The 19,593-nt window shown below is 59.0% G+C and overlaps 1 protein-coding gene across 8 annotated transcripts in view; it reads left to right on the top strand.

The window, feature by feature from the left end:
* The window catches only part of PTPRS (protein tyrosine phosphatase receptor type S), a 95,995-nt gene that overhangs the window by 69,572 nt on the left and 6,830 nt on the right, over positions 1-19,593 (top strand). For 2 of the 8 annotated variants that reach the window (XM_037042633.1, XM_037042632.1), the window contains exons 11-27: positions 4,017-4,322; positions 5,545-5,738; positions 5,890-5,916; positions 7,916-8,033; positions 9,569-10,177; positions 10,593-10,690; positions 11,225-11,478; positions 12,069-12,159; positions 12,264-12,479; positions 12,947-13,104; positions 13,582-13,593; positions 13,823-13,935; positions 15,261-15,308; positions 16,335-16,432; positions 16,518-16,641; positions 17,212-17,387; positions 17,464-17,583. In XM_037042633.1, the coding sequence (XP_036898528.1) occupies positions 4,017-4,322; positions 5,545-5,738; positions 5,890-5,916; positions 7,916-8,033; positions 9,569-10,177; positions 10,593-10,690; positions 11,225-11,478; positions 12,069-12,159; positions 12,264-12,479; positions 12,947-13,104; positions 13,582-13,593; positions 13,823-13,935; positions 15,261-15,308; positions 16,335-16,432; positions 16,518-16,641; positions 17,212-17,387; positions 17,464-17,583 (2,762 nt within the window). The remainder of the gene's footprint in view (positions 1-4,016; positions 4,323-5,544; positions 5,739-5,889; positions 5,917-7,915; positions 8,034-9,568; positions 10,178-10,592; positions 10,691-11,224; positions 11,479-12,068; positions 12,160-12,263; positions 12,480-12,946; positions 13,105-13,581; positions 13,594-13,822; positions 13,936-15,260; positions 15,309-16,334; positions 16,433-16,517; positions 16,642-17,211; positions 17,388-17,463; positions 17,584-19,593) is intronic. The other 6 variants (XM_037042638.1, XM_037042634.1, XM_037042635.1 and 3 more) reach the window with 6 other exon arrangements.

Below are 19,593 nucleotides of genomic sequence, written 5' to 3'. Positions count from 1 at the left end.
CCCTTACCAGCCCCTGCAGCTCTGGGCTGCATGGACAGTCCAGAGCCTAAATTCAGCCCCCCAAATCTCCTGCCCCACTGCCAAGAGGGTGGCCTGCCCAGACATGGGGAATCTGGAGTCACAGGATGCTGCACACACCTGCCTGATTGCCATCCACACCTGCCCCCTCCTGAGATGCCATGCAGGTTGGGCCGGATTGTGAAGGAGGCGGCCTCCGGGGCCGTCGAGAAAGTGGCTTTGGCCCAGCCATGCGGACCTCGGGGCGGCCCAGGACAGGGACCAGGCGAGAAGGGACTCTTCACTTCTCACTCCAAGACGGGTGGGGTCTGAGAAAACTGGCAACCGAGACTCAGGGCCAGGCGTGTCTCCCCCGGGGCTGTGGGCTTCTTAGGCTGAACTCAAGGGTAGGTGGAAGCCAGACCACTCAGCCGTGGGTCTCCCCTGACACCATCCCCCCTCCCCGCCTCATCGGCACCAGTCTGGAACCGCAGCGTGGCCACACTGCCCCAGTGTGTCCGGAGCAGGGCTGTAGGCCCGCTTGCGTCTGGAGACCCACCCAGGGCTCGGTCTGGCCTTGTAGCTCAGTATTCGCCATTCCCTCCCTCGTAAGAAAGTCATATAAGTTAGCAGTTGAAGAGCGGAAGGTAGGTAACCAGACTGGGAGTTTCCTGGAAGGCGTCTTTCTTTTATTATGGTTTTCCTCATCATCATCACCATCACTGTTGTTTCATATTTTATTATGGTTTTGGTTCTATTTTTCCTCCCCCTTTCTCAGCGAATTCATTTCTTCTGGCACATTCCTTGGTTGGTTTTTTCGCTCCTGCCTGATTCCCCTGGGCACTTTTGATTGGGGCGGCTGGTCAAGAAATGTGGGAGGGGGCACTCTGGTATTTCACCTCGAGTGAGGCTGCAGGGTCACTCCAGTTAAAGTGGGTCGGCGGGATAGCCTCTGGGGTCTCTTGTAGCCTGGGTTTGGAGACAGAGGCTTCCGACCCTCTCTGGATCCAGGGTCTGGCTCAGGGTGGGCATGTAATGAGCACCCTGCAAACACATATTCAGAGAACACATGGGGCTGGCACAGTGGGGAGGGCTCTCTGTGCCTTGACATCCAGCAAGGTGTCACCCTCTAGGCAAGGGTGGACTCGTGTCCTGGGCGGCAGGGGCAGTGTGGTCCCAGCCATCCTCAACTGCCCAGAGCTCACAGACGGTACAGGCTGAGGTCAGAATTCCCAGCCACACGCCGAGGTCACCCTTGGAGAGCGGCTGAGCCCAGGTTCCCATCCTGCCTCTTGCCACATGCCCTTGGCTGGCAGCTTGCCACTTCCTGGCCTCAGTTTCCTCCTCTATAAAGTGGGTGGTGCTATATGAAGAGCGCCCAGTAGGTACTCAATCAGTGATAACAGGAAACCCAGGCAGGTGGGGTTTTGAACCTGATTCCCTACCTGTAACATGGGGCAGGGCTGGAGGGGCTCCCCAGGGTGGCCGTGAATATTAAATGAGGCATGATCAGTGGGATCCATTTTGAGTCTGTAAAGTGCTTAGGGTGATGGGTGTACACAAGGTGCATAGAATTTGAGGTTTATTAACCTCAAGGGTGTTTATTAATGCCCTTAACACAGGGTCTGGTCCCTAGTGGGTGCTCAACACATGGAGACTGTTTCATAAAGCCTTCAGCGCACACAGTAGGTGCTTAATATGTGGAAACTATCACTGTTAGAATGATGCCTAGTGCACAGTAGGTGTTCTAGATATGTAGCTGCTGTTTTAAATCCGAACATAGATGGTCACAGTGCATATCATTGTGACCTGAGCATATCATTGACACTCAATGAATCGAAGCTGTTAGCAGTTTGTCGCAAAGTTAACCTCATTCCAGTCACACAGTAGGTACCCAAAACACGAGGGCTACTATTATTGGTCTGCAAAGTCCTTGGTACAATGCCTGGCATACAACAAGTGGTGCTTTCTTTAAAGAAGTCAGCGTGGTGCTGGGCACGAAGTAGGTGTGCGGGCGGGAGCCGCTGTCAGCCTGAAAGGGCCTGACACGGTGCCGGGACTTGGTTTTTGCTCAGAATACGGAGCTTATTACCTGCAAAGCCCCGGGCACCAAGTAACTGGTGCTCAATAAGAACTAGTACCATTTGTATATAAGGCCCTTAGCATAGTGCCTGGCATACAGTAGGTGCTTAATATAGGAAACTATTGCTGTTATCCAATAAAGTCCTTAGTATAATGCCTGGCATACAGTAGGTGCTTAATGTATGGGGACTACTACTGTTATCCAGTAATACAGTTCTTGGCATATAGTAGGTGCTTAAGAAGTGAGAACTATCAATGTTCTACAAGGCCCTTAGTACAGTGCCTAACACATACTAGGTGCTTTATATGTGGGAACCGTTACTGTTTTTCAGTTAACCCCCTAGTACAGTGCCTAGCACACAGCGCATGCTTTTTAGAATGTGGAGACTATTACTGTTACCTGGTAAAGTCTTCAGCACAGTGCCTGGTGGCACATGTAGGGGCTGCGTGAAAGGCAACTGCTGTTTTTATCTTTAGAGGGCCATTATGATGCCCAGCCCATAGTAGGTCCTCAATAAATAAGACTTGCTGTTGATCTTTAATGCTTAGTGTGGTGCCAGGTGCAGAGTAGGGGCTCAAAACAACTCTGATCTATTGAGAACTTGGCGCACAGTACATACTAAATATGGGGTGTGCTCTCTATAAAGCTCTGAGCCTAGGACCAACATAGTAGGTATGCAATAAGCAGGCACTTGTGGTATTACTCTGTACAGCCTCTGGCGTGCTAACTGGTACATAGTAGGTGCTTAAGACATCAGCGTCAGTTTCAGCGAGGCCTAGACTGGGTCCTGGTTGACATAGCCATGGGGTAGCCTCTGGGTCTCTTGTAGAGGAGGCGTTCGGGAAATAGGTGCTTTTACTGTTAACTTAGGACCATGCCAAGCACACAATAGGGACTTTTACGATTGTTCCCCTAATGTTCTATTCCCCTGGCACACAGTAGGTGTTTGGTAAGTAAATGCATTTATTGCTACCCTGGGCAGCTGTAGTACGATGCCTAGCACACAGTGGATGCCCAATAAATGTGGCTTTTACTGCTATTACCTAGCATAATCCCTGGCACACAGTAGGTGTTCAGTAAATAAATATTTTACTGTCACTTTGTGAAGCTCTGGGTGCCTAATAAATGGAGCTTTTACTGCCAATCCTCTAGCATACAGTAGATGTCCAGTAGATTAATGTATTTACTGTTACCCATCCCTGGCACATAGTAGGTGCCCAGTAAATGGACCTTTTTCCTGGCACAGTGCCTGGCACATAGTAGTTACCTAACAAATGGGGCTTTATTGCTTTTCCACTTTGGCATGGTGGCTGGCACATAGTAGGTGCCCCATACGTGGGGCTTTTATTGCTATTCTTCTGGCAGAAGGTTTAGCACATAGTGAGATGTTCAGTAAATAAGTACATGTACTATTCTGTGAAGCACTTGGCATAGCGCTTGACATATAGTGGGAGTTTTACCAAATAGATGCTTTTGCTGTTATTCTTTGAAGTCCTTGGCATCATGCCTGGCACATAGTAGGTGCCTAGTAAACAGGGCTTTTATTGCTGTTCTGCTTGGCATGGTGCATGGCCCATAGTGGGTGCCCAATGAATGGGTCTTTTATTGCTGTTCCTCATCACAATGCCTGGCACACACTGGTGTGCTCCACAGGGGCTGTGGCTGCTCACTGCCCATGACCTACTATGTGTCAGGTAGGTGCAGCCACATGAGTGAGAGCAGTGTTCTTGGCCAGCCCTCCCAGCCCCGCCCCCACCCGCCCATCTCACCTTCGGTTGACACCCGCTTCTTTTGGGTTCGACTTCTCTTTGCTTTGGTCCTGTTTTGTTTGTTATCATCTTCTTTTTTATTTTCTCTTTCCCATCTTTTGTTTCCCCACCCCCTCCTGCCCATCCCGCCTCCCTTCCCCACTCCCACGTTCTCCCCCCCCCAATAGAACCGTCTGCCCCCCCTCAAGATGTTAAGTGTGTCAGCACACGCTCCACGGCCATTTTGGTAAGTTGGCGCCCGCCGCCGCCGGAAACGCACAACGGGGCCCTGGTGAGCTATAGCGTCCGCTACCGACCGCTGGGCTCGGAGGACCCGCAACCCAAGGAGGTGAACGGCATCCCCCCGACCACCACTCAGATCCTGCTGGAGTCACTGGACAAGTGGACGGAGTACCGCATCACGACTGTCGCTCACACAGAGGTGGGACCAGGGCCCGAGAGCTCGCCCGTGGTCATCCGCACCGACGAGGACGGTAAGCACCACCCTGACCTGGGGATCCCCCGCAGGCCCCAGTCCATCATCTGTCCCGCCTTGGAGACTCCCACCTGGAAAACTGGGCTGGCTGGTGGCCAAAAGGTAGAAACCACAGTCATGAGAGGGAGACAGGAAGCAAGCACTCTGCCCAAGAAATCCCGGGCTCCTTGCCTTGGAATTCTCTGCCCTAGACTTCTGGGCACCGTTGGCTCCCTGAGCCTTGTGCCTGTAAAGTTGAGCTGGCAGCCCTATAGTTTGCTCCAGTGGTGGAAACTGTGGAAGCAAAGTGTAAGAAGTAACAAGTAGCATTTGCAAAAAATTTATGGTCTCTAACCCCAGAAACCTAGCTTTTAGATTTATCCTAGGATGAACCAGCATCCACAGCTTCCTGGCTATAAACCATCCTACCTAAAAGCATGTCGACTGTGGGCCGATAACATTAAACCAGCAGCTCTCTGGGAGACGGAGGTGGATTTGGACCGTTAGTCAGTTTCTGCGGTGTTGATATTCCCGCCCGAGCCAATTGCAAGAAAGAAAGTTTTAAGATGCAAAGTGATGTGGGCACTCACCTTGGGAAAGCTGAGGGCCTGGGTCAACTTGAAGTGAACAGCTTCCTCAATAAAACCAAGCCCCTTTGAACCTGGTTTGCTTTTTGAGCCATTGAGCTGGAAGGTTCTATTGGCAGCCCCATGTTGTGTCTTTAGCATGGGGAGGAAATGAAGCAGCTTTTTGGGGAGGGGCAGGTGGGTGGAGAGGCCTCTGGTCTGGGGGCTGCTCCAAGCGGGCCAGCTGCGTACCCGGGGCTGTAAAAACAGGCAGCTGGCTGCCTGGGTTCTGTCCCCCGTTGTGCCTGTTTCTAGCCCTGTGATTACGCCCTGGGCCTCAGTTTTCCTCTCTGTAAATGGGGAAAAGAGCCCCTGTCTGGAAGGCCTGCTGTGAGGATGTTATGTGAGGATGTCACACCTAAAGTTATGTGACCCTGGGCGGTGGCCACAGGCTCCGGTCTGCTCAGTTGCCCCACCAGGGCCCCTCCCTGGGCTGGGGTAGGCGTGGTGGAGGCATGCTCTCCTGGCTGTGGTGTGCACTTAGAGCAGGCGCCCTGTTAACTAGCAGCCACTTGGCACTCTGGCATCGGGCAGCCGCCCGGGGCAGGACTGGACACCCCAGTAACGGTGCCCCCCACCCTCCCCCTCCGCTTCCTGCTCCCCTCCCCTCACCAGTGCCCAGCGCGCCTCCGCGGAAGGTGGAGGCGGAGGCGCTCAACGCCACAGCCATCCGCGTGCTGTGGCGCTCACCGGCGCCAGGCCGGCAGCACGGCCAGATTCGAGGCTACCAGGTCCACTACGTGCGCATGGAGGGTGCTGAGGCCCGGGGGCCGCCACGCATAAAGGACATCATGCTGGCTGATGCCCAGGTGGGCGGGGCTTGGGGAGGGGCCTGGGTGGGCGGGGTTCCAGGTGGGCAGGGATGCGCCCCACCTTGTGCTCCTGCCCTCTTGCTGCTTCTCTCTCTGGCCACCCTGCTCATCTCCTCCTCTCTCCCCTGCCGCCTCCTCCCACGCTCAGTGGGAGACGGATGACACGGCTGAATATGTAAGTAGCGCTCTCCGGCCGCTGGTGTGCTGTGTTCCGGCCATGCCTTGCCGTGCTGTGACACCCCCGCTCCCGCACACCCTGTGTCAGAGGGTCTCCTGCCCTGGGTCCCAAATGCACATCCCCTTACCTCTTGGAGCTTGTAGTCTTGGTCTTCACATCAGCCAGCAAGTGGGCCCAGCAGCCCCAGGAGGCACCTGCTGGGGACCCTGGAAGGAGGCCCTGGACACAAGGCAGAGGCCATCCATGTTCTTACCTGGATGGCCCCTAGGCTCCCAGCTACACAAGCCCCCTGCCTCACTTGTGGTCTTCACTGTCATACCTTTGCTCAGGCTGTTCCTGGAATGCCTTCCCTGCAGGGGCAAGCCTCTCCCCAACTCCACTATGTCCCCTGCCGTACCCAGGCCAGAGCTGGGCCACTCTCCAACTCGGCCTGACCGTTTCACCACCTGCCTCAGCCCTCCCTGACCTCGAAATTCTCTCTATCCAAAGTGTCCGCTTCATCTAGGCCCTTGCGTAATGAGAGGGGTCAGTGGACCCGGGGGGGAGTGGAAGGAGGTGGCACCACATCCTTTCAGACTTTCCCCAGAGGCTCTGAACCGGAGTTGGGATTGCTGTGCGAATTTGGGCAAGTCACTGCCTCACTGGGCTGTCTCTCTGCCTTCAACATGGAGGCCACAGGATCTTCTGAGAGTCCCAGGTCTGATGTTAAAGTGACACCAGCCCTACCCCTCCCATAGGGAAGTTTCAGCCCGTCCCAGCCACCTGGCCCCTGAGAGGGAGGAAATTCGAGGCTCAGGGGCAGGAGACCCTCTGTCCATGCATCCCTGTCCCCCCCTCCTCATGCTCTTGACCTGGGGGCACCCCTCAGCCCCGGGCATGCTGGGCCTTGTTTGCGATGTGCATGTGTGGGGAACGGGCACGAGCGTAGTGGTGCACATGGAGGTGTGTGGCGTTCCTTGAATGAGCAGTCATTTCCTGAGCACCTACTGCAGGCTACAGCCTGACCAAGACAGAGCCCCGCCGGCCCTTCCTGGGGTCACAGTTCAGTGTGAGAGAGGGGCATTGACAGGAAAGAGACACAGATTTATGTCTAGTTACAGCTCTTGGGGAGGCAGGGTGTGGACAGTGGTGTAAATGTCAGCTTTCCAGATGGGCGGGTGGGGGCAGCCCTGGTCTGCATGTAGCCTTTGCCAGTGGTGAGAGTGCTCCCACCAGGTCAGTTTCCAGCTGCTGGCTATAGGTTTGCACCACAAGGTACAAGAGACAAGATAACTTTGATAGCATAGATGGTGGTAAACGTAGTAGAATAAATGGGGGGGGTTGCATATATAATATCTTTGAGTTATTTCATTTTTATTTAATTATAAGTTTATATAATTTATTTTTTAATAATGGCTTTAATAACTGACTCACAAAATTCCTGAAAACTGCTGGCCCTTGTGAGCTGGTATAGGAAATTTTAGCACACCAATGAACATAATGGAGGCAGAGGGAACAGCTTGGGCAAAGGTCCTGGGGCAGGACCATGCCTGGCGTGTTGGAGGAACAGTGAGGTGGTCCTTGTAGCTGGAGCAGAATGAGTGAGGGGAAGAGGAGGAGAAGAGAGCAGGGAGGGGACCTGGCGGGTGTTGCAGGGCCTTGTAAGCCATGAGGAAGACTTGGCCTTTTACCCTGAGGGAGGTGGGAGCCCTGGAGGGCTGTGGGCAGAGGACCGGCACAGGTACCCTCTGGTGGCTGCTGCAAGCACGGACTTAGGGGAAGGGGATAGGAGCGAGATTACTGGGACAAAGGCAACTGCCCTACTCCGTGCAGTCAGGCTGCGTGCGCCCATATCAGCATGGACCTGCACCTGTCGGGGTCTGTGCATGCGGTCGGGTGCACGTCTCTGCCCAGGGACCAGGTCCCACACCCACCTGTTTGCACCCAGCCCTGGAAGGAGGGTGGATGGAGCTGGTCTCGGCTTCGATTGCATCGCTGACCCCACCCCTGCCTTCAGGAGATGGTCATCACAAACCTGAAGCCCGAGACCACCTACTCCATCACTGTAGCCGCCTACACCATGAAAGGCGATGGCGCTCGCAGCAAACCCAAGGTGGTGGTGACCAAGGGAGCAGGTATGAGAACCCCTCCTCCGACAGCTCCTCGGCCCTCACAGTGTTCCCACAGAGTTATTGTGCCTGTGTGGGGAGAGGGTGGAATGGGCAGGGGGAACCTCCAGGGCAAAGGGGTGGGCGCTGCTCAGGGGGGCATCTGGGGCCCAGCCAGGTCCAACCCCATCTCATCCTCCTCACTCTCTTCCTTAGTAGCCACTTGGCTCCAGCCAGATGCAGATAGCTAAGGGCTGACTCTAACCCCGCATCCTCCTGGCTTTGCCCGGCTGCCTGGACACCCTCTCTGGCCTGGCTGTCTCCTCCCCATACTTTAGGTCTTTACTTTGTTTCTCCCTCGTTGGGGGAGGCTTCCCACCCCCGTCCATGCCGCAGTCTTGGTTTGACGCTCCTTCTGGGCATGCCCAGCACCGGGTTGTTCCTCTGTGCGCTCTGACCACCCTGGGTGGGTTGTCACTTGGGGCGCTGTGCCTGTCTTCCCAGCCACACCTTCAAGCCCCACCTCCCAGCAGCCCTTCCTCATTTTCCCTTTCTGGCTCTTCCTGTCAGTGCCAAGGGTCTGCTTTCTCCCCAGCCACAAAGTCTTGGAGAGGGGGCAAGGGGCAGGGACAACTGTGCAGACATAAGGGAGGGGTGTTCCAAGAGAGCACAGCCCAGGCAGACTCAGAGAGGGGAACAGGCTTAGTGTGTCCGAGAAACCACAGAAAGGCCTCCGTCCCACTTCCCACACGTACTGCTCCCTCTGGGACCCTTGGCGCCACACCTCTGACCTCACAGCCTGACACTTAGGCTCGACACAGGCCCTGTCTACACTGCCGCCCGTCGTGCCCGTGTGTTTCCTGAGTCTGGCTAAGCTGTGTACCCTGCAGTGCCCAGTGCCCCTGCCACCTCCTCTCTTCTCCTCTTTGAGGGACGTAGCGTTAGAGGGACGCTACGTTTGAGGGACGTAGCGTTAGAGCCATGCTTGCCGAGTGCAACCCACTGCACACACAGCGACCCCTCACAGCACCACCCCTCCAAGGGCCTGGTGAGACCTGCAGTGGAGAAACTTGCTTTCCCCCTCCTTAACCAGACCCCGAAACCCCTTTTGGCACATTCATTACCACTCAGCCTGGGAGAACCGTGGGACACGGGCAGGATTTGAACACTTTTGTGTCCCATGGATATTAACCAGGTGCCAGCAATGGGCAAATGAACAACGCAGGACACGCGTGGCTTACTGACCAGAGGAAGAGACAGGCGAGGCCTGCTCGGAAATCAGGGGACGTTCTCCCTTACTGGGGTCTCTGAGTCCCTGGCCGCCTCCTTGTGCCTTAGACTCACCCAGCACAGTCCTACCTCAGGCCCTTTGCACTGGCTGTTCCCTCTGCCTGGAACCGTGTCCTTCCTAGACCTCCCTGCGGCCTCCTCCCTCACCTCCTTCAGGTCTCTGCTTCTGCGGGAGGCCTCTCTGAGACCCACTTTTAAAAACACCAACCCTACCCTGTGCCCCCATCAGTGACTGGGAGGCAGTCACTGATGCCGGCCCTGTGTCCCCACAGTGCTGGGCCGCCCCACCCTGTCGGTGCAGCAGTCCCCTGAGGGCAGCCTGCTGGCACGCTGGGAGCCCCCAGCCAGCACCACCGAGGACCAGGTCCTGGGCTACCGCCTGCAGTTCGGCCGCGAAGACTCGTCACCCCTGGCCACGCTCGAGTTCCCGCCCACTGAGGACCACTACACGGCATCAGGAGTGCACAAGGGGACCACATACGTGTTCCGGCTGGCAGCCCGGAGCCGAGGCGGCCTGGGCGAGGAGGCGGTGGCGGTTCTGAGCATCCCAGAGGACACACCCCGTGGCCACCCGCAGATCCTCGAGGCGGCTGGGAACGCCTCGGCTGGCACTGTCCTGCTGCGCTGGCTGCCACCGGTGCCCGCCGAGCGCAACGGGGCCATTGTCAAGTACACAGTGGCAGTCCGGGAGGCCGGTGCCCTGGGCCCCGCCCGAGAGACCGAGCTGCCAGCAGCGGCTGAGCCCGGCGCTGAGAACATGCTCACGCTGCAGGGCCTCAAGCCCGACACGGCCTATGACCTCCAAGTGCGCGCCCACACGCGCCGGGGCCCCGGCCCCTACAGCCCCCCTGTCCGCTACCGGACGTTCCTGCGGGACCAAGGTAGGCGCGGCAACCCCCGCACCAGAGCCGGACTGGGCCTTGTGCCCACCCCTGCCCCAGCCCCTCCCTCTCCCCCGCCCAGGTAAGTGGTCACTTTTCTGCTTCCTCGTGGATGTTCGAGGCGAGTCTGGACCCTGAGGCTCTGGCGTTGGCAAAGGTGGGACGTGCCTCAGTGGCACCACCATCCCCCCACCCCCTTCCTCCTCTGCCTTCTCTCTGCAGCCGCGCCGTCTCCCCCAGCAGGGTCTTGGGACAGGGCCAGGCAGGGCCGGGCCAGGGCCAGGCAGGAAGGCCACGGGCACAGCGGACGACAGGGAATGCCTGGGCCGCCCCGCCCCAACCCCTTCCTCCCAGCCCACACCTGGCTCTCATGGGGCTTCTCTTCTCTCTTTCCCGCTCGGCTGCTACCTGGCAGTCTCTCCCAAGAACTTTAAGGTGAAGATGATCACGAAGACGTCAGTCCTGCTCAGCTGGGAGTTCCCCGACAACTACAACTCACCAACACCCTACAAGGTGTGGCCCCCTGGCAGGCCAGTGGGTGGGGCCTGGATTTGGGGTTTGGTCTGGGGTCCAGGCTTGTTGGGGTGGTGTTGGGGTTCAGATGGGCTCAGGGCTGAGGAGAGCTGGGCTTCCCGAAGACCGAGGCGCAGTCTGGGCTGGGGCTTTGTTGGGATTAGGGCGCAGGCAGGATTGCGTGACTCAGAGCTGGGGCTTAGGTAGCCTGGGGCCAGGGCCCGGCTTGGGATTAGGGCTCAAAATTGGGGCTGAGCAGGGACTGAAGCTCTTTCTAGGGTTGGGGTTGTGTTTTAGGGTTAGAGCTAAGCCAGAGTTGAGACTCAATTGGGGTTAAGAATCAATTGGGTTGGGGTTCATTCTGGGATCAGGGCTCAGAGTTGGGACTCAGAGTTGGGGTTCAGCCTTGGGTCAGAGCTCAGCTGGGATTGAGGCTCCATCTGGGGTCAGTTGAGCAGGGTCAAGGCTGCGTCTGGGATCCAGTCTGGGTCGGTGGTCAGCCCAGAGCCGCACTGAGCTGGCCCTGGCCCGCAGATCCAGTACAGTGGGATCACTCTGAATGTGGATGGCCGCACCACCAAAAGGCTCATCACACATCTCAAGCCCAACACCTTCTACAACTTCGTGCTGACCAACCGCGGCAGCAGCCTAGGTGGCCTCCAGCAGACGGTCACTGCCTGGACAGCCTTCAATCTGCTCAACGGCAAGCCCAGCGTAGCCACCAGGCCCAACAACGACGGCTTCATCATGGTGCACCTGCCTGACGGCCAGAGCCCCGTGCCTGTCCAGTACGTTCGGCGCCCCTGACCCCCAGAATCCCGCGCACACCCCGTAGCCAGCGGACGTGTGAACGGCCCCTTGACCTTTCCGTGCCTCAGTCCTCCCTCTCTCCGGCCATAAAATGGGTGACACGGCAGCCCCATCTCGGGCAGTTCCTGTGCTTCCCGTGGGAATAGTTGCCACATGTGGCTGTGCGTCTGCTTCCCCGACGTTTTCTGACACCCTGGGTGCCTGCCCTTCTACTGGTTTGGGCTCCCAGATTGGTGGGGAGACAGCCGAGCATACTGTCAGCCTCTTGGTGTGGCAGCAAGAGGCAGAGAAGAATTAAGGGCTACAAAAGCGTGTGGGTGTGGAAGCAGGGGCTCTTAAGGGTGTGTAGGAATTCAAGAAGTATAATTGTATGGGATAGGCTTCCCTCCCGGGTAGAGGCACACTGCAATCAAAGGCCTGGAGGTTGGAGCATGGCTGGGGCTACAGGGAAGGGACCCGCTGCATGGGTAGAAGGGAAGATTCAGAAAGGGAGGCCCCCACGCACCTCAGGCAGCATCCGTCTGGTCACGCCTGTAGACAAGCCCTGTGGCTCTTCGTCTTGTGACAGGAGCTACTTCATTGTGATGGTGCCGCTGCACAAGTCTCGCAGCCAGTTTGTGATGCCGCTGGGCAGCCCGGAGGACATGGACCTGGAGGAGGTGAGGGCTAGGGCCCAACCTGCAAGGGGCAGACCTTTCCCAGCTGTCGTGAGCCCGGTTGCTCCCAGCTGGGCTCTGAGCAGCCCACACTTCTGTCCCCATAGCTCATCCAGGACATCTCGCGGCTGCAGCGGCGCAGCCTTCGGCATTCACGGCAGCTCGAGGTGCCCCGGCCCTACATCGCAGCCCGCTTCTCCATGTTGCCGTCCACCTTCCAGCCTGGTGACCAGAAGCAGTACGGTGGCTTTGACAACAGGGGCTTGGAGCCGGGCCACCGATACGTTCTCTTTGTGCTTGCGGTGCTGCAGAAGAATGAGCCCGTAAGTCCTAGGTGACGTCTGCCCACGTCCAGCCCCACCCTCTGAGTGAGGTCGGCCCCAGAATGGCCTCGGCCCCCAGGGCCCTGACCTCGGAGCCAGACACAGATCTTGCTTCCTGGGCAGACAGAAGCTGGGGCCATTGCAGGGGGAAGGTGTTGTAGAGGCAGGGACTTGGGAACTGGGGCTCTGACTGGGTACGTAGGAGTTCAACAGAAGACAGCCCCCCTGGATTTGCACGTACAAAGGCTTGGAAGTCCAATAGGAACAGAAGGGATGTCAGAGCGGCTGAAGCAGAGGGGGAACAGAGAGAATGCCCCACTGGCCAGGGCCACTCCATGCAGACCACCCCCAGGGTTCGTTTTCCTGGGAGCCACAGAGTGCCCAGAGTAGGGGAGAGACGTGGCCGCATGTGGCCCCGCAGGGGAGGGTGGACACTGACGGAGCGCCTCCCTGCCCCGCCTGTGCAGACGTTCGCTGCCAGCCCCTTCTCAGACCCCTTCCAGCTGGATAACCCAGACCCGCAGCCCATCGTGGATGGGGAGGAGGGCCTCATCTGGGTGATCGGGCCCGTGCTGGCTGTGGTCTTCATCATCTGCATCGTTATTGCCATCTTGCTCTATAAGAAGTGAGTCCCCGGCCCTCCCCTGCCTGAGAGGAGAGGGTTTCCCAGAAAGGAGGGTGCTGTGGAAAGGTCTAGGGAGGCGTCACCTCCGAAGATCGTCGGGGAAGCTCCCCAAGGTAGAGGGGAACTGAGGCCCAGAGGGTGAGCCCGGTCCCCCGGCCTGGGAAGTGGCAGGACCGGGATTCACACCAGGCCAGCGGTGTGACTCCTGAGCCCCACACTCCTCAGCAAGAAGGCGGGGTAGAAGGTGTCTCTGCCCAGTTTACTGCAGGAGGTGGGTGTAGTGGCCACGTGGGGCCTGTCCCAGCATGGAGAGGGAGGAGGGTGGGCCCGGCAGAAAGGATCGGCCCTATTTTCTGGATGAGACCAGGCTCAGAGAGGTTCCGAGAGCCACCCACCATCACAGAGCAGGCCCCTTGTGGCTGGCACTCCCTCACCTGTCTTTTCTTTCCTCCTCACCGTGTCTGTGTTTGGGAGCAGCAAACCTGACAGGTGAGAGCCGGCCCCGCCCCAGAGAGGCCTGAGGCAGGAGGGAGAATGGGGTGGTGCTGAGCCTTTGGGGAGGGGCCTGGCTGCCCCTGGAGACTGCACACGTATGCATGGGTGATCCTGGGAACCCCAGTTGGGCACACAAATGGTCCCTTTCCCACCGGCTGGGTTAGACGCTCTTGGTGCCTGGAGTGTGTTCACTCACGGATTCTTCCCCCTCCCGCCCACGAAGCAAACGCAAGGACTCAGAGCCCCGCACCAAATGCCTACTGAACAACGCGGACCTCGCCCCCCACCACCCCAAGGACCCCGTGGAAATGAGACGCATTAACTTCCAGACACCAGGTGTGTGCTTATCCTGGGTGCCAGGGACGACACTGGTGGGGAGCAGGAAGCTGCGTCCTGGCGACCCTCATCTGCCCGTCAGGCCGAGCTCGGTGCGGCTCGAGTGCTGACTCCCGCTCTCCTGCGTGGGTCTCGGCCGGGGCCTCTCCAGGGCTGGTTCTGCTCACGGCCACACGAGACTCGGAAGCTGCGTCTAACTGGTGGCTGCCGTCTCCTGTGAGGAAGTAGCCCCCGCCCCACCTGTTCCTGCTGCCGGGAGAGCTGTGCTGCTGTGCACACCTCCCGTCCTCAGGCTGCTGGGCTTTCCCCCCGCCCCCTGGGGTGTGCTCCCAGCAAGGCAGAGAAATCATCATGCCTCCCACACGCCCTGTCTCGTCCTCCATGGCCACAGATGCTCCACTCCTCCTGCCTCTAAACAGCACCCCACAGATAGATGGGGTGCAGCCCAGTCGCTGGTAGGACACTGAGGCAGGGCCTTGTCCGCCGTCGTCTTCGTGTGCGTGAGCACATCCTGCCCGCTCCTCCCCCTGAATGGGCTCCTGCCGGCTGCTGCTAACTAGACAAGTTTCATGGGGCCGGGGCCCCTCTTCCGCTGGGGAGCCCAGCGTGGTTGCACTGCCCCTCCGCCCACACTCTGGGCTCCGCCCCCTGTATGCGAACCGGCCATGTTACCTCTCCAACCCAGTGGAGGTTCTCAGCGGTCGTGATGAACCGAGGGCTGCCATGCCACTCCCCGCGGACGCCTTCCCCTGCGCGCTGCTGGGCCGTCTCGCCTCAGTTCTGTTTTCACCCCGACGAGGGTTTTGAGTGTTCGGGTTTACCTGTTGGCCGCAGCCCTGTCAGGGGTCCCGAAGGCCTCACATGGCACCTGTGACGTGTGCCTTTCTCCTTCCTGTCTACGTCAGTTCTTCCCACCCAAATGAGGATTAAGCACGTGTTTCATGATGGCTGCTTCCCTCCCTCAAGTTCACGGCACTGGTCCTCATGTCCTTCCCCTGCCCTCAGGTTTCTCCCTCACCATCCTGCACCCTCCTCCATGCCCCCCCCCAGTGACCCGGGCAGGGGACCCAAGCCCAGAGTGGCGTGGGGTGACACGTTGACAGGAGAGCCTTAAAGTCATGGCCAAACACCAGGCAGAGGAAACACAGCAGCTGCCCCAGGCCCTGGGTCAGGGTGGGGGGTGGGGGCAGCCGTGTGCCCCTCACTGTGGAAGTCACTCTGCCCTTCGCGTCTGTCGGCCAGCTGTTGTGCGTGCACCCAGCAGGGGTGGGGGAGATGGGGCCACCCACGTGTTTTCATTTATTTATTGTTTGCTGTTTCTGCAGATTCAGGCCTCAGCAGCCCCCTCAGGGAGCCGGGGTTTCACTTTGAAAGTTAGTTCCTGTGTCTTTCTGTTCTCGGCTCCCTCCCCCCACCCCTCGTTTGTTTTCATCTTTGGTTTCTCCATCCTGCCACCTCCCTCTGCCCACCTGTCCTGTGCTGGCTTCTGGGTGGGGGGGTGTCAGGTCCACTGTGCCCTTAGGGTGCTGGTTGTGACTGTGTTGGGGGTGGGGACAGGGACATAGGTGAGACACAGGCATACGTACATAAGAACAGGAGTTCACCTGTGTGATGGACTGGGAGAACCACTGGGCAGATGGACACCAGCTTCAGACCTGTAGAGGCGGGCTCTTGGGGGTCGCCCGGGGGCTCCACTCAGAGCATCAGCTGTGTATCAGCTGGCCCGGTGGTGCTGATGCCGCCTAGGCTGTGCTCTGTGGTGGCGCATGGCTGTGGTGTGCAGACGCGGGCACGTGCGGCGCCGGTCTGGCAGCGGACAGAGGTCGGGCAAACCTGGGCGTCAAGGACAGAGAACCAGACCCAGCCACCCCGGGGGTTCTGCAGTTCGGGGCTGTCACCGCTCCCCGTCCCAGATAGGAAATGGGCTGAATGCACCTGCCCCAGCTGGCGCCCTGATAGACGGGGACACGCCAAGTCCCCCCTGCAGCCCCTCAAGTCTCCCTGGCAGGACTTGGCAGGCCCTGTGATCCCAGAGGGGCAGATAGGCGTGTTTGCCCCCCACCCTGGGGATAATGTTCCTTCATTTCTGCTTCTTCATTTCTGTGTCACCCGCCTGCTTTCTGCCACGAGGCACTAGGAGCTTGGAGTCTGTCCACCAGGGCACCCCCTGCCAGCTGGGTTGGGGACAGGGCGGGAGGATGGCATCGGCTTGGCCAGGATCTGAGCCTCTGGTGCCCCACTTCCAGACCTGCAGACCTGGGGTCCCCACCCTCACCCCCACCCTCTAACAGCAGCTCACCCATCGCAGACTCACACCGTAGAGCACCCCCATCCCTTCCCAGCCTCTGGGCTGGCCCCCAGTGACCGGCCCGCACCGGCGGGGTCTGCTCTCCCCGCAGGCATGCTCAGCCACCCGCCCGTCCCCATCTCGGACATGGCAGAGCACACGGAGCGCCTCAAGGCCAACGACAGCCTCAAGCTCTCCCAGGAGTACGAGGTGAGCCGGCCCCGCCTCTCGTCTTCCTGGGCCCTCTGACGCCCCGGCACCTGCTGTGACCTCCTACCCCCCCTTCTCCCCGCAGTCCATTGACCCAGGCCAGCAGTTCACGTGGGAGCACTCCAACCTGGAGGTGAACAAACCCAAGAACCGCTACGCCAACGTCATCGCCTACGACCACTCCCGCGTCATACTCCAGCCCATCGAAGGTAGCGCGTGGGGCCCCGGGCTCCCTCCTGCCCTTCCTCACTCCCCAGGCAGCCCCAGGCCCAACGCCACCTTCCCGGCCACAGGGCAGGGCTGGTGTGGACAAGCTCGGGGACTGGGGGGAAACTGAAGCCTGACTCAGGCCATGTCCAGCACCAGGCGGAGGCCACTGGGGACTTTTAGACGTGTGCTTAACTGGTGGCTACTGTGCGTGACGCATTTCCATTTGTCTTCTACGTCACTGGTCCTCAGTTGGGGGCAGTTCTGCCACCCAGGGGCGATTGCCAGTGTCTGGGGACATTTTTGTGGCCACAAGTTGGAGGAAGGGGCCGCTGGTGACATGTAGAGGGTGGAGGCCAGGGAGGCCACCCAACGCCTGCAGCTCACAGGACGGCCCAGTGTGGAGAGCGGTTGGCCCCAGTGGCAGTGGTGCCGCGGTGGAAGTGCCCGAGGTCCACGCCCCATGATTTCCCTGGGGGCAGATGGGCGCACTCCAGGAGGGCTTCTGGGTGGGCTGCGGGGAGCCAGCCCCGAGCACCCCCACCAACCTCTGGTTTCCCTCCCTGACACAGGCATCGTGGGCAGTGATTACATCAACGCCAACTATGTGGACGGCTACCGGCGGCAGAACGCGTACATCGCCACACAGGGGCCACTGCCCGAGACCTTCGGCGACTTCTGGCGCATGGTGTGGGAGCAGCGCTCGGCCACCATCGTCATGATGACGCGGCTGGAGGAAAAGTCGCGGGTGAGCCCGGAACCCACCGCCCCCGAGCCCCTGCCCCGCCCTGCTCACACTCACTTCCATCCTTTCGCTCGCACAGATCAAGTGCGACCAGTACTGGCCCAACAGGGGCACGGAGACCTACGGCTTCATCCAGGTGACACTGCTGGACACCATCGAGCTGGCCACGTTCTGCGTGCGGACACTCTCCCTGCACAAGGTGGGGCCCAGGCTGGGCCAGGGGCTGTGGGGGTCGTCGGGGCGGAGGAGGAAGGCAGGGCCCCCCGCTGCCCTGGGGGCTCCCTGTCAGACACAGAAAACGTCGCACTGACCCAGGCTGACTGCATTCACGGGAAGCCTGCTTTATGGCGGGGAAGCTGAGGCTCAGGGTAGGCACCTCTCGTCTCCCAGCACAGCAGTAGGACGAAGCCCGCAGAGCCGACCTAGCGGTGCCTCTGCTGTCCTCTGTCATCAGTCACATCCCGGGTGTCACCTGCCCTCTCGCCCTCTGCCCGGGTGCTGGCAGTCCGAGCCCCCCCCGAAGGAGCCTCACGCACTGAGGGGGCACAGGGCTGGAGAGACCCTGCTGGCCTCAGGCAGCGGCGTCCTACCTGTCACAGGGCTCCGTCCACCTCCCACCCAGTGGTCCTTGGGTGCAGCGTGTGCGACCCAGGGGGCGTTTTTCACTGTCGTGATGGGAAGGGACCTTGTCAGGCCTCTCAACATCCAGCCCGCACCAGGCCCAGCGCCAGAACACCGGGTCATCGCATGGGGGGAGTACAGTCCGTGGGTCATTCACACGGACCCAGCACACGCATGTGTCCGGCCGTGACCTGGGCACCGGGATGCAGCAGGGAGCAAAGTGTTCTGGGCTCATGCAGCGGGCAAGACACAGGCAAAAGGCGTGAAAACAGCCAATCCCTTTAAATTAAATTTATTAGGGTGGCATCGGTCAATAATAACATTATGCAAGTTGCAGGTGCAGGTGTTTATGACCTGATCTCGCCGTGTTCCATCGTGGGCACCACCCGCAGCCCAGTCCCCTCCGTCACGGCATGCTCAGCCCTCTCCGTCTGAACATCTTCCCCCAGCCCCCTCCCCTCGTAACCGCCACTCTGTCGTCTGTCGTCTGTGCCTGGGGGTTTGTCTGTTGCTTCACACAGTTCGTGTCCTTTTCTGCCTGACTTAGTGCACTCAGCACAGTGTTCTCAAGACCCACCCGTGTGGACACAAGTGGCGGTTTTGTGCCTTTTCTCGTGGCTGAGTGGTGTGCCGTGGGGCCATGTCATCTCTACCCAGTCATCCTTCAGAGGACGCGGATGGTGGCTGTGTCTTGGCCACGGTGAATAACGTGGCAGTGAACACAGGATCTGTGTATCTTTGCGTGCCTGAGCATTCATGTTTTCAGGGAGATAGACACCCTGAAGAGGACTGGCTGGGTCGTGTGGCAGCTCGTTCTTAATTGTTTGAGGGACCCGCACACTTTTCCACAGTGGCTGCCACAGTCTGCGTCCCCAGCGGCGGTGTGCCAGGGCCCTTCCCTCCGCTGCCTCTCCAGCACCTGTGGCTTCTGCCTGGTGGTAACAGCCATTCCAACCGGTGTGGGCAGCACCTCGTTGTGGTTCCGACCGCGGTTCCCCTGTAGCTGGTGGCACTGAGCGTCCTTCCGTGTAGCTGTGGCCATCTGTGTGCCTTTGGGCAGTGGTTCGGGTCCTCTGCCCGTACTTGAACCAGATGTTTTGCAGCTGGCGAGTTGTGTGAGTTCGTGTATTTTGGGTAGGAGCCCTTCAGTGGAGTTACCGCTCGCAGATACCTTCTCTCATTCGGTGGGTTGCCTTTTCTGTTTTGTTGATGGTTTCTTGCTGTGTGGAGGCTTTTTAGATTGATGCAGTCCCATTTATTTTTTCTTCTCTCCCCTTTGGGGAGGGAGGTGAAGTTCACAAAAACTTCTCTGAGGCCAGGGTCCAAATGTGATAAGAAGTCTTACGTGCAGGATTAAAATAAAGCTGAGGATTAAAATAAAGCTGAGGAGAAGAATAGAATTTGTGCTGGGGGAACTGGAGGAGGAGAGGAAGGGGGCCATGAGGAGATACGGGGAAAGAGCATTCCAGGCAGGGGGCACAGCATGTGCAAAGGCCCTGGGGCAGAGAGAAGGACCACGTGGCTGGGGCTGAGTGAACACTGGGGGGAGGGGGAGCAGCTGAGGGCTGATTGTGTGGGGCTTGTGGGC

The sequence above is a fragment of the Sturnira hondurensis genome, unplaced genomic scaffold (assembly GCF_014824575.4).
Source record: "Sturnira hondurensis isolate 20B ecotype Veracruz unplaced genomic scaffold, ASM1482457v3 Scaffold0003693, whole genome shotgun sequence".
NCBI classification, from domain to species: Eukaryota; Metazoa; Chordata; class Mammalia; order Chiroptera; family Phyllostomidae; genus Sturnira; species Sturnira hondurensis.
The sequence above is the reverse complement of the archived record's forward strand: the minus strand, read 5'-3'. Positions and strand labels throughout refer to the sequence as shown.